Here is an 18,706-nt window from a genome sequence, read left to right on the forward strand (position 1 = left end):
TCGTCCAATTAACGTTTATTAGATGCTACGTCGTAGCAGTGCTACGGAAAAGATACGCTTCTAAAATCACGTTAAAAAATTCCTTATACTTACATTAACTTTAAGTTTAAGGTGGATAAGCTATACATTTTATTTATAGTTATGTAATTAATTAATATGTAACTAAAGCTGAGTAAATTATGTAAGAAATATAGAATTAATTTATAACTAATATTAGGAGAAATATTTAGCTGGCTTTATACGTAACATTAACCCCGAGAAACATTGTTTTCATCCAAACTTTGAAACAGTTTCACAAAAAAATAATTTGTAAACTTTAACGGCATTTTTTGTTAACGAGCAGTAGTGACCGCGCGACAAAAGTCCATTTAATTAAAAATTCCATCTCCTAATCGAGTCATGAAATATGCAAGCAAATATTATCCCTTTCTTTTGTCGGCTGCATCTTGCCCCACCCGCACGCACACCGACGCACGGCACTTGTGAAATCAATCTATCTCTTTTCCACCCACGCATTGGAGATGAAATGTGTGGACAGCGGTCCCTCTCTAACCGCCGACGAAAACGCGACCGCGAGTAACCCCTGGCTACTATTCCCGTGGTGCGAATCTTTTAATTGCTACTTTTTACTTGTTTGCCATAAAAACAATAGAGTTTCGAGGCCTTCGATTGATGTATAATTTCGAAATTTTTTTAGACCTATTAAAATAGAATAATAAAGTTAAAAATAATTTTTAATCGATCACAAGATACCAAAATAGTCAAATATAGTTTAATTGTTTATTATATTATATGCTACAAAATTTCAAAATACAACGTAAATTAAAACCTTATTTTAGTTACTTTACAAATAGTGAATTTTTAAAATTAATAATGCATGTCAAAGTCAAAATTATATAAATTGATTGTAAAATTAATACAATTTGTCTTTCTAAAGTATTAGTTGCGGAAAATTCGGCCGCAACTGCAGTTGGAAAAGTTGGAAAATGTGTTCGCGTCTGAAAAGTTACGATATAGGCGTGACATAGTCCGCACGCGCCGGCGTCGGCCAGTCGAGCGAGACGGCGCTAGTTGGACACGAGACAGCGTAGCCCTCGCGCGAAGGGACACGGGATAGACGCGTTCGGACATCGGGCCAGAGCGGGCGTCCGGCCGCACCTGCCACACCGCTTCGCACGCGATATACATCGCGCCAATTCAAATATTTAGTTTAATTCGAAAATCATTGTGATGTGGAAGTGTAAAATAGATAGGACATCCAAGTGTTAGTTATGAAAAGAAAAAAGGCTTGAGGCTTTATTTTTGTTATGGAACGGACTGTACACCCGGGTCCGTTTAGCTTTTGAGATAATTCTGACCGACGGCGGCACAAGTGAAGTGAACAAACTGTCGCATGATAGCGAGATTTAGATAAAGATTAAGGATAAAGACGATCTAAAAATAGGTGACCAAATCAAAATGAGAATCAAGATGCCTGCTGTACGCATCGCGCAAGGTATGTTTATTAAATATATTTACTCTAAATTACTAAATTAATTCCTATAAGTAAGCCAAACCAGTAAAATGTCTTAAAATAATAGCATTTTAAATGTCTTTAAAAACTGAATATTTCAGGTTAATTTATTAAAATTAAAACAACTAACATTATAATAAAGTTTTATATTCAACGTGGGAATAAAAAAATAAAATTGCGCCGTTTATTCACTGATGTTAAAAGGCTTTATAGAAGAAAATGAGGAAGTTAATAGCGTAGCCTATGTCAATATTTGTTTTGTGGTCATCTACGGTCAGTAGAAGAAATGAACGAAAACAGAAAAACGAAGTTTTTAAATGAAAATGCAATGCATATAAGTAATATTATCTTTTAAATTTTTATTTGTTAAAATTTGAAATATAATTGTTTAAACTTATGTTTCTATAAAATACGATATTTTTTTATTTTTTTAAATCAGAACTAGACTCCTCGGGGAAATTAGTTTTGATTGTAAAATACGTCAAAAGATGACCATAAATGAATATTCATTTACGTCAATACTTTTATGAAACATATTAATTATTTTATGTTAGTCACGCTTCTATAGTAAATGTCCGTTAACTTATTATATTTTAATAAAAGAATTTTAGATCTCATTTACATAAAATCATACATTATTTTTTTACAAATGATTTTGAAACATTTTTTAAATCTATATTAAGTATATAGTTATACTAACATTCTCTCTATTAAAAATTGTATTAGGCAAATCCATTCTCCTGTGCAATATTTATTAATTTAATAAAAGGATAAATCAACAAATTTAAGTAGCATAAAAATTCTTTAAATTTTTTATAAACAGCTAAAACAAAACATTTTTTTTAATTTAGAGAAAGTCGGCTAAACTTTATCAAAAGTTATCCATCAGAAACATTGTTAAAATTATTAATTAAGCAGCTATTGTTAAATACCGTTCCCACTAGCCATCTTGTAATGTTATTATTCAAAATTCCCATGATTTACTTTCAAAGTGACCAAAATTTTAATTGAATAACATCTTAGTAACAATAATAATAAGATAAACTTTTTGGAATATTTGGATAAAATTTTCGACGTTAATTATATCTTTATCAAGAAATGTACAAAAAACTTAAGTATGTTGTTGAAATAATGACGCTTCTTAGTAAACACTACAATTATAAAAGGTATAATAAATTCAACTGGCAATTAAATTCTATATAAGTGAAAAATTCTATTTTCAAACTTTCAAAATCTATTTCATAAACTGCAGACTTCCAAACTCTAGTTAAAAAAGAATAGTTATTTTTTTTTGGTCTGCACATGTTTTTTATAAATAAATTACACGGATACAAGTCTTTCTGAATACTAATATTTCTATATTATATTGTGGTGTTTACATACATAATTACCTGAAAGTTTATTCTATCCAATAGCTAGAATAACCTTTTATTTTAGTAATAAAAAATCATTATATAAGTATTGTCTAATAGCCTATCTTTCTATATGCCGTAATAAAATTAAATCACACGGTGCAGCGGTGCGATACATGCGCGAGCGCAGTTCTTAAAACGTTATCGCACACATGGGCAATTAGTCCAAGTTGACCGAAGGCGACACGGCGGCCTGATTGGCCAGTGGTTACGTGACGTCATCAACGGCTGTGGCCGTCACGCCTGATTGGCTGACACGCGACATTTCGTCGATCACATTTGTTCTTATTTCAACCTTAAGAGGTACTCTTTTGTGCAGTCCCTCTCAAAATTGTTATGACGGCTTGTCGTGTTTTTGCGCCGCATTTTTTATGAAATACCGATTTACAACAAATACTGCGAAGTTTTATTGCTATTGCTTTTATATGTTAGATTATTATATATGACATATATAGTAATATGAGTAATGTTGGCCTAGTGGCTTCAGAGTGCGACATTCATCCCTGAGATCGTAGGTTAGTGCCCGGCTTTAATCGACTTTCTTTTCTTAAAGTCGATGACGTGTCTCAAGCACAGGAGGATGAGCATCTACTTGCCTATTACTTTGCCAAATGCTAATAAAAAAGATACAGAAATCTAAGGCCCAGCCCTAAATAAAGGTTATTGCGTCACTGATCTTTTATACCTAAGTATAATATATGTGCGTTAAATATCTATACTAATATTTCTTTATTAAACCTATGCATATTAGGGCTACTACTATGTGAAATCTGCCCTTTAATCGTATAGTTAGAAATAATCTGCGATTAAGTGTGAAAGCCTTAATCACACGTCAGCCATCCAACATCCAACAATCATTAGATGCGCCTCTTGCGCTTGTACCCCTAAAACAAACATCTTAAAGCGTTTGGTTAATCTCAGAAACTGCAATTGGCTTTTGAAGTTATTTTATTGAGAGAAGCTCATTACGCTTAGAGCAAATTGACGATTGACCAAAATGATACAACTTTCGCTTTTTACTTAGTACCAAACCTTCTCGTCACAAAAGTTAAAAATACACGAAGGGTATCCCCATTTTAAAACCCTCCTCAGAAGTACGAATTAGAGAATCGTAAATTTTATCGCGAGGCTGCGGGTGAGACTCGGAAAGTTTAAAAATGTTACTTAAATATTTAACCCGTCTATTTGCTTGTCGACTAATTGACGCGGGATGAAAACTCTTTTGACATGTCTAATTGTTTTTAATCTGCGTCGAAAAAAGTCTATGGGTTACACTTTAGCAGTGTCTTTTCGTTATAATTTATTATATATTAAGTATAATAGACTATTTTTTTTAAATTAAATTTCGATAACTAGTGATTAGGAAATGATTGATAAATCAAATTAAATTATATTTTATTCATAGACAATGTAGTAGTATTAGTAGGTATACTGATGATGCCAATAAAAAAAATACATTACTTCGTCACTCTTTCAGTCGATAATGAGGAAATTTAATAATTTTTTTTAATATAACAGGGGGCAAACTGGCAGGAAACTCGCCTGATGTTAAGTTAGTTAGTTATGACACCGCCGTGAGAGCGCTCGCAAGTGCGTTGCTGGCCCTTAAGTCATGTTTTTACATCTGAAATTATAATAACAATAAATAAGGAACAAACTTTTAATGTAACGTTATCGAAAAAAAAGACAAAAAAATCTGCATCAAAAAGTTATAATGTCTAGAACCTACAGCTAAAGTATCAGCTATAATTATAATAATAACATAAAAATACCGTAAAAAGCTTGTTTAACTCATTAGTTTTCAAATGCAAAGTGTATTAGATCGAAATTTTATTTTCCGAACATAATGAGAGCGCTTGTCAATTTGAAACATCGCGTCTTCGTTGGTTGGCGATTCAATATGTCTTCATTAAGAGAATATCGGAACATTTTATTCACAAGCGGAACTTTCAATCTTGATCCTTGTCCAGGAATTATTGTTTCAAGACCGCTCGTAATCCGTCTAGTTTCGTCTTTGTCTTGTAATGGCCGGTAATACGCGTCCTGTTCTATGCAATATTTTAAACACTGACCTATCTTTTGTACATTTATTGTATTCCTTTGTGTAGAAATGCTCATCCGGAAAACATTGTTTTGATACAATTACAGTCCTAATAACACTCATAATAGGAATTGGTGGTCAAAATTAACCTAAGATTTTGGCAAATAGTTTACGACCTTTCAGACAGTGACAGTTTTTGAGAAGTTCAGTCAAATATTTAATACTAGCTCCGTTCTGCAACGCACGGGTGCATATTTATTTTTCAAAAAATTTTCCATAAACGTACAGCCTACCTAAATAATAATGTATTTAGCAATAGGTAGTATCGCTGGCTCCCTTTGGATACGGGACTTTATGAAAACAAAATGATAACAGAATCATCAACGGGTTTTTTTAAACATTTCACTGAGGTATAGAATATATATCTTTGATTTGCTTACAATAAAAATATCCTATATTAAGCAGTGTTAATATAGCATTCAAATCTTGAAAGAATTTTAAAAATTGGTCCAGTACTTTATGAGCCAATTCGTTACAAACATGCTTACATACAAATCTTTCCTCTTTATACTATTAGTATAATATACACATATATTTGTATTTGTTTTTTAGTATAATATGAAAACATTAACTAACGGTATAATTTCACACTCTTCGTAAGTCATATTTGGATGTAAATTAATTTCGGATCATTTTTATATTGATTGCAGAGGTGAGCAACAATTGTTTTACCCCTGAAATAGTTTAGGACACGCCCTGCATAAATATTCACGATTCGCTTGAATTTGCATAGCATGATCTTAATTATTGTAATAATTAACAATTTATTTTTGTTTTGACGGACTTTGTCACGTAATCTTCTTTAGCGTTTGTAGTTTTTAATTTTAAAACTAGTTTCATTCTAGAGAAATCAATTCGTTTGGAAAGTACACAAGTAGTTCTAAATATAGGCGAATTTGACAGCAGTTATACTATTTTAATTAAGAACCAATTAATATACGCTTGCGCTATTTCCTTACATCTACCATATGACTTATGAATTCCTGGTACATCCAATACATACAAGATTTTTTTTGTTTATTTTTTTTAGTTCATAAATTTTTCTATACTTAAAAAAACGCGTTTCTATAATGAAAGCTATATAATTCGTAGGTAACGACCGAATGGCATAGAACGCTTCGTCGTCCGTTATATGGACCATTCGATATTTAAATTATGGGAATTCAGTTAATTTAGTATTAAGGGTTCGGCGGCCACCCGACTCAACTGGACGTTTTTTAGAATTTCATTTCGATTCAAGATGTATGAATTTACATATGTAATATCGCGGAGGTCCATGCTATTAAAATGGATTTATTAGTTCGTTCAAACAATATGCGACGTTGGAGGCTGTGATGTCTCAACTATTAGATGTTTTTTTTGTAAAAAAAAAACAATTTAATTAATAAAATATTAAAAATAATACAATTCTTGAACTGTTTCGTAATTAGAATTAGAATATACATTCTTGAAATGTATTATTCTGCATTGTAAACTTATATTTGATATGTAATAGTTTAATACAATTCTATTGTATTTGCTAGCGCCATCTTTCGCATTCTTCATATTATCGGGTCATTGTAATCCTTTCTAGAAAAGGATTATTTTTGACAATAGACAAACAAAAACAGAAGCTAAACACCTTTCATGTGATCATCGATTATTTAAAGAAACGTATCTATTTCTAGTAATCTTCAAGTAACTCCAAACCCACGAACAAATAACGACTAAAATCTATTATCAGTTATTTTTACTATTATTCAGTACATACACAGCGTATAAATTTGTTTCGCAGACTAGCATATATCACTTAACATCAGGTGAGCCTCCTGCCCGTTTGTCCCCTGTTCTACATATAAAAAAAATGCTCTGGAGTTTCCATCACTAAGCCATGGTTGTTAAGTAGATGTGTGAATTCATTCAAAGCATTGAAGGCTTTGTTCACGAATTCTTTGACCAATGCCCATTTAGTATAAATAATGTTAATAAGATGAATTAATTTTGATACAATTGGATTGGATGGGAGTGGGTGGACAGATTGAAGAGTCCACCTTTGTCAGGATTTGATACTAATTTGTAAGTGTCGACGAACGACAGCCTATTTAAACTTTAGTACAATCTTAACTGACATATTTCAAATGTAACAGTCGTTACAAAAACAAAAATACCATTTTTATCATAATAAACTATTTTTAGTCTTTTGATATTCGAGTACTATTTATAATTATGTGTTATTATATAGGATAATATTAGTACAGCCGACTGAGTGAAGTATTCCAAAATCCATTTGTCTCTCATATTCTCTACTATTTTCCAACGCTGTGAAACACAGCAATAAGTGTTTTGTTCTGCAGAAAATAAAGTATGGTGTATTATTAGGTACGATTATATAATAAAGTTTTCTTATGTCTTTAGATAAATATGTAGGTATGGTATTTAATTCTTATTATCCGAATCGAAAGTATATCTTAATTTACCTAAACTACCTATTTTACCTATAACAGCGTTTCTTTTATTATAAATTGTAAAATTTAAAAAAAACCGTCTGCGTGCGACTCACATCCCTGAGGTCGGTAGGTTCGATCCCCGGCCGTGCACCAATGGACTTTGTGCGCATTTAACATTAGCTCCAACGGGAAAAGAAAACATCGTAAGGAAACCGGCTTGCGTAAGATCCAAAAACTCGACGGCGTGTGTCAGGCACAGAAGGTTTTTTTTATAGAACAGGGGGCAAACGGGCTCACCTAATGCTAAGTGACACCGCCGCCCATGGACACTCTCAGTGCCAGAGGGCTCGCGAGTGCGTTGCCGGCCTTTTGAGAATTGGTAAGAATCACCGACTCACACACACATCATGAAACGGGTACATAAATTTGAGACCTAAAAGACTTTTTATTATTTTTTTAAATAAAAAGTTACTAAGTAACTATAAAGCTAATACATAACTAACATGACATTGTAATGACAAAATTAAGCTATTAACATTCTCACATACAAAGAATACCTGCTGGTATTAGCCGTTCCCATCAAATGTCACCTTAGTACATCACACAACGATGGGAGCTTTCTCATGCCGGCCACTCGTGACCGCTCTAGATGACCTGGCTACAGATTATGCTCACATCCGCGATGACTACTTCATTGAGGCCATGTGAAAGCCTTTTTTCCCGATCCACTATAAACAGAGAGATTAATTAGTCTATACTATTGTTTGAGTTTAAGTATTGACTGTAGGTATGTAAAAAGTATTTCATATTTATGAAATTGATTGAATTCATTATATGTATTACTAATCGATTGCATTTGTTTTCAAATCCATGTCAATCAAGTAAATTATAATTTGGCGTCATTTCGCGGCTATTGCATTCTTATGGTATATTATGTGATATTCGTCCAGTTTTCGGTTCATTCGTAACATACAATTTTTTAAAGACAGACAAAGCACTTGAGAATGTACTAACAGTGAGTACATTGGTATCACAATGAAAAAAACAATGCGCAAAATGCCTGCCCGGAAATTCTATTTCGTAATATAGATTCCGAAATATTTCTAGACAATATGACCATAGACTCACATACGACCACAGACTAACAGTAAAGTCGGATCGTACTATAAATTTGACGATCGACAGATAACCGATGAGTGACCCGCAGTACACGGCCCATTGTGTGCGCGGGAGTCTACTGAGATTAGGACTGACCTTTGATGCTGCCGATACGCAAACATTGCTACTTTTTAATGAAAGTAAAGCTTTTTAAATACTTAAAAACCTTTAACGTTTTAATTGAAATTAGCTTCAATAAGTTCAGATAAGTAGACAAATTAATATTTAAAACATAAGTATTTTGATGAATTTATATTTTTATTAATTTTAAACACGTACGTACTATATTTAAGTTATAGCAGAGTTATACTAGATAAACACTTTGTTCTTATAAGTAGGTCCAAATCAACTCAACGAACGGATTTTTGTACAGTTGTCACTAGAATCTAGATAGCGTTTTTTTGTAAAGAATTCTAGAAGAAGTTTTAAATATGTAGTTCATTGGTTCACCACGATTGAAAAAGTTGCAAAAATAATTCTAAAATCTCTACAATAAACTTTTGATACCACGCCTGTCCGGTTAATACGAAGCTTATTGAACTCTAAATATTGTATTTAGTTAAAGGAAAGGGCGAACCACTATAAATCTAAGAACGCCTACACTACAAGCTAACAATACACAAACACACACAACGACACAATATAAATCATAAACGAGACAGTCTCTCACTTTGGCTATGATTTTTAACACCCACTAAATCATAAAAACAATGTAGAACATTTGTTTAGAGCATGCTCTAAATTGTTAGGAAATTAAAAATGAAATAGTTTTACGAAAAATATTTTTTTAAACTAAGTAGTATGATACGCTGAAAGTTTTTTTTTTGTTACGCCAGTCACGCGAAATAGTTGCTTATCAAATAAACATTTCTAAATTTGAATTCTAGATAATTTTGTAGCATGTAAGTGTTAGTAAATAAACTGAAAATGGCGTTATGTGTCATAAATACTTAAATTAAATATTATTACGAAGTCGACTAGAATTCAAATTTGGAGCATTAAGTTCCAAATTCAAATTTGTGAATGCATTTCCATATCACGAATTTTGAAATAAACTTCTTGGATAGCAAAAAAATCTGCTTAATTTATTTCAAATCTTTAATTCAAACTAGGATTGCCGTCGCAAAAAATATTAAAACTGGTTGTAATTCTATAGCCGCTCTATTAAGCGACTTGACGTGTAGCTAAAACGGATGGTTAAAAAAATAAATTCAGCCGATTCAAAGGCTGTTGGACAATGGTCACGGGTTTTGAATAATGGTTCATATTGCTCAGGTAGATACCGCGGTCGTGTCAATCAGATGTTAGATATATTTTTTATTAAGATGTTTTTTGATATTTTATAAGTACGTAGGTTTTGGTTGCGATTATTAAAATACCATGAACACATTAGTCATAATTTCATTTGTTTATTATAGACTAAGTCATTCGTTAAATATATTATTGAAGGCTTTTAAAATAAACATTTACTAATTAGAAGTACCAACTGGCAAAGAGGAAGTACTAGCTACTGCCAGAGGGAGCAAACTTTTTAAAATTTGTTTTAATTTTCTATTTATTAATTATTATTATAATTTACATTGAATTGTAAATGTATATTTGTGTTTTGGAAATAAATATGATATCATTAAATATATAGGTTAATTTTATCATGAATAAAGGATATTATTTATAAAAGAAAATAAAAACAGGTGAATATCCTTACCCTTTACCAAACTGTTGAAAGGTATCAACAATAGTTATTTTGCCTACGGCCGACTTTATTCTTTGACAATGTGGGCGCGACAGTGCAAAAAATCCCTTTGACCATTTGTTTGTCAATTTTGTTTGACCATGGGAAAATATTTAAGCCTCAGGTGCTGAATGCAACCTGTTTTGTGTATAAAAATTGTATAGGATTATATAACTGCCTTATCAGTGCCTGAGCCTTCAGGCTATATATATATGTGCCAATTGAGAAGGCACGAAGGAGATCGATCGGTGAAAATAATAATTATTTTAGAGCTTAGCTTATTCTTCAGGAATCGAACCCTGGACCTAATGATATAGCATCTGTATAGATCAATGTATTGTAAAAATAATAGGTTTTACAATAATTTACAAAAGGAAAACCGAATTTAATTTATAGAAATCTAAATTAATTTTTATGGAGTCGCGGTCAACTCAAACCTCTCCCACGCTGTCAGTATTGTTCCAGGTGTAATTCAACCCTTCCCATTTCAATCTATCATACGACAATGCTGCCCACAAAGGATTCCTTGACCGAATTTGAACATGTGTGTTTTTTTTGCATACCTTCCGTTTCGTTGAAGATGTGCAAAAGCCATAATCATGATTTTGCAAGTAGTTTTGTGATTTGTGCTACATTTGATACCTAAGTAAAATTATTTTTATATATTTCGAAGATGAAAAAAGAAGGTAGATGCATATCTTCTACTTCTAAAATAACGTACCATGTAAATTTTAATCGAGTGTGTTATTACTTATTCATAAAAAAAGCTCGAGTCCTAAGACTGTTTTAAGCATTTGTCTCTATCTGTCATAGTGTAAACACCATTAAAGAGAAAGATACAAAGCAGCTTAAAACAGTGATAATGATTTTTTTTTAATAATTATGTAATGTAAAGAGGTATTACAATTACAACTGTACGAGACTTAAAAGTACCTCCTTAAAATCTTATATATTTCATATGAAATGTCAATATCGTTTAGATTGAAGGTTCTATTCATGATGTAGTCCTTTTTCAAATCAGAGTTCTATCAGAAAAACCGCGAGCCCATTGTCCGTCAAATAGTTATCAGGTTGCGAGTGGTTGCCGGAACTATACCCACCTGTTATGAATTCACACGCTCAGGTAAAGTCCTATAACTGTATACTTTTTGTTTAAATCTCTTTAATTCGCGGAAAATCACGCTTATTGATAGCGTAGGAAAATTGATAAGTGTTTTTATTCCAAAGAAAATTTGGAAATTAGTTGGTGTGATGTAATTTTGTGGGGAAATTTATTTTTAACGTCACTTAAGAAAGGTGAAAGATCAATTTTAATAATCTTTTCCAATAAGCACAAATAAAGCTTTATTTACAATATTTATTCCATTTTCAAATAATTTAATCACAAAAAATATCCCCTAACATTAGAATAAAGTTAAAGAAATCATTTAAAAATCGAATGTGATATTGAAAAGAAAAACAAACTTGAAAAGTTCCATTTTCAAAAATGAACTAAGAACATTCAATGATTGCGTTATTTAATTTAATGTTCCATTTTTAAACACGAAATTCGCTACCACATACATTTTGGGGAAAAAAGTAGAATTCGTTACGTAATACATCACGCACAATTTGTCGGCCGAAAAATCGAATTACTGCATTGTTTATCACATCCCCTAATATTTGGGCCAGATGTACACTCAACGTCAATCTTATTTACCTAAGAATAACAAACACGGGGTCATTCTGCAATTCGATTGTCATAATTTTGTTATATTTCCAATTCGGAGCTAAATCATACAATTATTTCCATGATTTTTGGCGAAATAATTGATATTGGATGTCGATCGTTTTTCGTTTTACGTGAAGTAATTATAAAAAAAATAAGTTATTATTTATTTGGGATAAGAAGAAAGATTTTTGAATTGATTACTTTGATCAAAAATATTCTCTTACTTTATTAATAAACTTATTTAGAAAAGTAATATTGAAAGAGACTAAGAGAAGCTTTGGTTCGCTCTCACAATATCCAGATTACACATACTTTGTTAGCCGTCACAAACCACGTCGAACCAATAATTCATGCTTAATAAAACGCGATACAATTATAAGTCATCCATCCATTTAGATCCGAAATCATATTCATTCACTAATACCATTTTCGAAGTGACATGCAGTTTTTGCTATTCAAATGGGGACAGTTGTGTTTTTTCAATATAAACTTTCTCTGGGTGCGTCGATTACGCATATTTTCGCTCACATTAGGGGTGCAGTGTGTGAAAAAAATGCGCTATTATAAATATACGCCGAACAAAGGGATGGGAGATCGGGTCACTAGCAAACGGTTTTGATACGGGTTTTTTTTTACCTGCAATTCGGGGGTTCTTTTTTTAAATGTGGGTCTCAAACTTTAACAAGTTAGCCAGTCTGTGATCGTCTGCGAAGATGATCACATGTTTCATAGTGCCCAGTGGTCTGATCGTGCTATAACTATGGATTTGTCCTCACGGAGTAAGTCAAGATTTTTCGACTCTGGCATCGATTTAAGGAGAAAAGGTACTTTCGCTATTGAGATATTTTGTATTAGTTTGTCGATACATGTGTGGGTTTAATATAAGGGGTCATAAAGGAGGTAATAACCAATGCTGAAGACAAATTGGAAAGTAATAAGGCAGTGAAAATGGTCCCGAATATATCTCTGTATGAATCTATGAATGCCATTCACATTAACATATAAATGACTAAGTTAGTGGCCTTGTGTATTATATCAGATATTTAGCTATAAAATTGTTTTGGTTTATTAGGCAGTAAATCTTAATTTCTCCGACGAATAGGTTGTTTTGATCTCATATTTCTCAGGGAGATATTAAAAAAATCACATATAGACAAACATTAAAATGTTTTAGGTTACACTCATAATTATAATTACGTAATTACTTTTTTACTTGACTTTCAAACCCTTTTATTTAATATAATTCTTACTTCATTTTCTAAATTTATTAAATTAACATGATATCTCAGATTAGTGCCTATCGCAAACTTGTTCAATAGCTAGACTATACAAAATATTATAAATAATATATAATCTTATTCGAATATATAACCACAATACAACATAGATGTTTCGTGATACTGTTGCAGCTCCTTACAACCGCTGTGTGAAACAAAAATATGGCGATTAAAAATAGTAGTGAAAAGTTTCTTGCCAGTTCGTCTCTTCTGTTCTACACCCTTTCTTTGAGAACTGGCCGTAAATGTAAAATTAGAAGCATTTTATATACATTTCTGTTTTTACGTTCATAAGTGTACGTTGTGTTATCTATTTAGAAATTGAATTTGAATATACCTGAGTACTACCAAAGTGTTATATTCAAAGGTACTGAGCGCTAAGTGTAACTCTCGTATGTCAAAAACGTGTACTTTATACAGGATTAATAGGAACGGTAACTCTCGACACTGTCACGCTAAGCTTTTTTTGCAAGCCAAGCCTCAATGGCTATAAAATTGTCATAGCTTTAACCAAACAAAATATCGGTTCTGCTGAGAATGCAAAATCTTAATGCCATGCACTTATGCCAAGAAACCTCAGCACTATATCATAAAGGAATATTTAAAAGTATTTCAGATCTGCATTCCTTGGTCGCATTGACCGCAAATCTACGAAGAAGGCTGTTTGTCAAAATAATGACCTTCTGGTAATGGGAGGGTTGGGAGGACTATTATACAGAATATAAATAAAATTCTGAGGTTTATTCAATGCTTTGTTAGATGGGCAGTTCTAGAAGCTTAGCTGGAACTTGTTAACGTAGGCTTTAGGTTTGAGATTATTTTTTTATATTTTAACAAATTTTAAATAATTTTTTTTTAATTATTCCGCATACTTCCTGGGTTCAATTTGGCGACAGTATAACCAATAATTATTTCTATATAAATGTTTGATTTTCGCTTCATTTCTGAGGCTTATAAAGTAGGTTTGCAGTTTTTTATTATCAAAAGATAACTTAAAAAAATGAGGTATTTGAAAAATCAATAACTATTTCTACATACAAACAAACAATACTTTTCACATTTTTAAGGCTAATAGGGTAATAAAACAGGTTTACATGTTTAATTAAAACACAATTTTATTATTTGACTTTGTTTTTCATCAACAGTAACTGTACAAAAGTAACGGCAGATTATAAAAAACTATAAAATCAAAAATTTGGGATTTAAAATACTCCAATAAATATTAACTTCAAAGTAATACATGCGTCCCTAATTACGTCACTTTAATAGCAATTTCAGTCATTCAAACCTCATTATAATCTCCAGAATGATCCGTTAAAACTTAAAAACGGGAGCGAGCCAAGAAAATCTGCAACTTTTATATTATTTATACCGGTTCAGTATAAGGGTTGGCACCCGGCCGACCGGACGTCGCTTTATGACCCTAGTTTTATTGCTCAGGGAAAACTATATCTTACTGAAAAATGTTAAAACTGGTAGGTATGATTTACCGTTGAGACAATTATAAAGGCAACAGAACCTTCATGCTGTGTTTGCTCATACTTTATGAACGGTATATTTACTCACTATACAATTCGACTATTTTTTATATCTACACTCAAATACAGATTGTCCAATATTCCTAGAAAATCTTTCTACAAAAATTCAAAAATCCAGAACGGTCTAGAACTTAGGAATAGGTCTTATCCCTAAGTTCGAATTTTGAATTTCGAACATCTACTTTCGAATTTGAATGTGATTATCGACATAATTTACGGCTCACAGATTTAATTAATATTATACCATCGTTAAACAGATAATAGAAACAATTGGAAGCAATAATTAGTGGAGGACAGTTAACGGCAGACTAGAATTAAGATTTTTGCCATAAACTGGCGGGAACTGCTGGGGATTAGGGGTTAAGTGTCCGCTTTAACGGGTATAGAGATGGGATAAGATATCGATATTCTCAATAGTTATAAATCTACACTTGAGTCATATAATTCAGTACTGTCGACTAACATTGATTTATCTCTTTTCATCATAGTGTATTAAAGGCTTGAGAGAAAAGAAGGAAGTTTTATAGTCAAAAATAAATAAGATTTATTTGTAAAGAGTTTATGATATTTTATTACTTTTATGCGGCATTATTCGAATGTATACGATACCTTGATTTCATACAAAAAATATTTTAATACAAATAAATAATTCACCAACAAATAACTAAGTGAATATAAATGTTTAACATATGTTTCTTTGTAACAAATTTAGGTATCGATAAATAAGTAAGCACAACACTACGTTATGTAGTGTAGTGGCATACAGTCCGGCGTGTCGTTTTTATTGACACTCGTACTGTGACAAATATCTTGCGAAAGCCTACAATTCTTTCCTCAAGATCCGTATACCTATCAGTAAAAGTAATAACAATCGAAAATTCCATGTATCTTTTGTATATGTATTCTTTTTAATAATTAGATTCATCAAATGAATTTTTAAAAATATGTCGTTATATTTTTAAAAGTAGTGAACCGATTAAAAAAACACCGTTATATGCTACATTGTTCCTGTAGCACTACAATCTTTTAAGTCTGTCTGATCACGATGTTTTCCTTCACCGTTTGAGCGAATGTTAAATGCGCACATAGAAAGTCCATTTGTGCATAGCCCGGAATCAAACCTACTACCACAGGGATGAGAGTCGCATCCTAAAGCCTAGTGTTACCTACCCTATTTATTTCCAAAATATTTTAAGGCCGCTACTATGTTATAAAAAATCATATTCATAGTCAAATACCCATGACCCAAATGGGATTCCATTTGGATAAAATGTTAATAAAAAACTCCCATCTAAAATATTTAACAACAAAAAATTTCATAAGCTGACCAAAATCAATTTCAATAAAGATCGCCTTACCGAAAATTACCAAAACGTAAAATAAATTTACAAATTTCAAGGGTTGTCTATGCCCCCGGGTCTATATCAGCTTACACCTAAAGCGAAAAAAGAGAAAAAAATAATCTCACTAACGAAGGACCAATACACAAGAGGGACCTGTTTTCTTTACCCAATATCGGGTATTAGGTATCAGTAACACAATTACTGACCCAGCCTAATTTGATCAGTTGTGGTCGCGAAATTTTTTCCGACTACCTGCGACAAAAAGTGCCTTAATTCGTTTACGATGATGGGATTATAGCTTTCGGTCTACTTACGCCCAAGCCCAATAACCTATCTCAATAAATTTTTGACCATCTGAGATAGACATCTTAATCTAAATTTTTTAATATTGTAATAGCCATCTATCGCTATCCATGGTAGGTCGAATCGGTGTATGAGGATAGAACTTTGCATGAAAATGACTCAACTGTGCCAATACATATAGGTATTTGATATGTTTTAAACATTTCACGATTTTATTTATATTTGGTATAAATTGATTATCAAATATGAGTGTAAAGAGCGAAGAGATTGCATTCTTGAATTTGGGTTTTGGGATGCAGATAGAAGATCGATCGACTGTCAAAGCGATCCTAATCTCAGATTGAAAACAATCTGAGATTGAGGATTAATTATTGAGTTCGGGCGTTAAAGTATTCGAAATTGGTCTGGCTACACTAAGCTACGGGCAGTTCGTAGAGCGTAGAAAAAACCAATTGAATAGGAATGTGTACCAAAATATATCTTAGTATGTCGTAGAAAGTTAATAATCTTTTGCTTTCTGTGTAACCAACCACTATCAGTTTCACCACGCTCTCAACGCCTCTGCGCATTAGAATACTAGAACTACAGACCGAATCACTATTACCTGTTTAAAAGAATACAATTTGTTAATGGCCCTCTCATTTTGTAAAGAATAAATCCTTGGACACATAAGTTACCAATTGTTATTTTTTACAAGCACTTTATTTGTTTTCAAGTTCTCAATTCAAAATGGCGTGTCTGTTATACATAGTAAAAGCTTTAAAGTTTCACATAGGTTGTAATTATGGGGTAAAAGTGACGTCATTAACTAGCTGTTGACGTAACCCGCCTCTGAATAGCCAAATGTACTGGGCGTGGTGTTTGCACTAGTCCCACCATAATTTTAACTTTCTATATAAGTAATAAGAGCACTTATATACACTTTCGAAAACCCTTAACGGTTTCATAAAAAATATTACCAACCAACTATGAAATCGTGTATACAGTATATAACTATGTATGTGTTCCTCGCACTAAGTTTAAAAGGCTCTCTATAAGTGTAAGATACATTGGAGTATTTAGACCATAAGTTTTTGACAACAATATAAATAACATAACTGTATTATGAGATAAGACATTTGCATGTCTATTTCTATCTGGCATTTTCTTTGCAAATGAACGATTTATTATTATTATCATTCATTTTGGCGTCAACACGTAGCAAGCCAGAGACTTTCCATAAACTTTGAAGCGGAGGCATTAAAAATACTGTACATAATTAACATGCTTTAATATAATTAGATAACACAATAATAATTTTTAAGCAACTCATAAAATTATGAAATAATTTCGTAATTTGAACAATTGTTTGAATTGATCAATTTACAACGAATCCAAGCTATTCAACATCAATGAATAAATAAAAAGGCAACATTTAAAGCAAAAACAAGGTATTATCAAGCTATTAAAGAGCATAAAGCCTGAATTTGCCGACATAAGGCTGTATTTGGCCCTTTGAACTCAATGTCCATTTCCGACTGGTTCCTTTCAATAAATATTATCAAAGACTATCATCGCTTGGAATGTAAAAAAATAGATATTAGATCCGCAAAGCGAAATGTATTCAATTTTATTCTCAATAATGTTAATAGTGAATTAATTATGTGTTCAATTTTAATTAACTTTAAACATTTAAAAGTCGCTTATTATTTTAAATGTAGGTTGAATTAATTTTAATTCTATACATTAAAAATAAATTATTTTAGGGATAATAATCGTTTTCATAGCTCTGTGGTTAAATACGAAGTGAGCTCGTAAAATGTTTTAGAAGTTTTTATTATTAAGTTTGAATTAAATTCTCTTTACATTATAATTGCTATTTACAATATTAGGTAAGATTTATAATAGAAGATTTTATAGAACAAACGGGCAGAAGGCTCACCGGATGTTAAATGATACCACGGCCCATGGATACTCAATGCCAAACACGAGTGCGTTAACGGCCTTTTAAGAATTGGTACGCTCTTTTCTTGTTCCTAAGTAAAATTCGTAAATCGGAAGTCGGTGGTTCCAAATATCGGTGGTGCGCTACAATAACTGCCTTAAAAAACTCTCGACACGGGTGGAATTTGATGAAACTCAGCTTCTATATCCATCCGAACAACTCCTCTGAACACTATCTATAGTAAATGCGGTAGAAGACACAGATAGAC

General features: G+C 32.0%; 1 protein-coding gene across 1 annotated transcript in view; it reads left to right on the forward strand.

Moving 5' to 3' along the window:
- The first annotated feature begins 1,130 nt into the window (after nucleotides 1-1,130).
- The window catches only part of LOC110992959 (B-cell lymphoma/leukemia 11A), a 34,231-nt gene continuing 16,655 nt past the window's right edge, over nucleotides 1,131-18,706 (forward strand). Inside the window, exon 1 of the mRNA XM_022258984.2 lies at nucleotides 1,131-1,495. Within this exon, the coding sequence (XP_022114676.2) occupies nucleotides 1,459-1,495 (37 nt within the window). The 5' untranslated portion in view covers nucleotides 1,131-1,458. The remainder of the gene's footprint in view (nucleotides 1,496-18,706) is intronic.

This window comes from Pieris rapae, chromosome 6 (assembly GCF_905147795.1).
Source record: "Pieris rapae chromosome 6, ilPieRapa1.1, whole genome shotgun sequence".
NCBI classification, from domain to species: domain Eukaryota; kingdom Metazoa; phylum Arthropoda; class Insecta; order Lepidoptera; family Pieridae; genus Pieris; species Pieris rapae.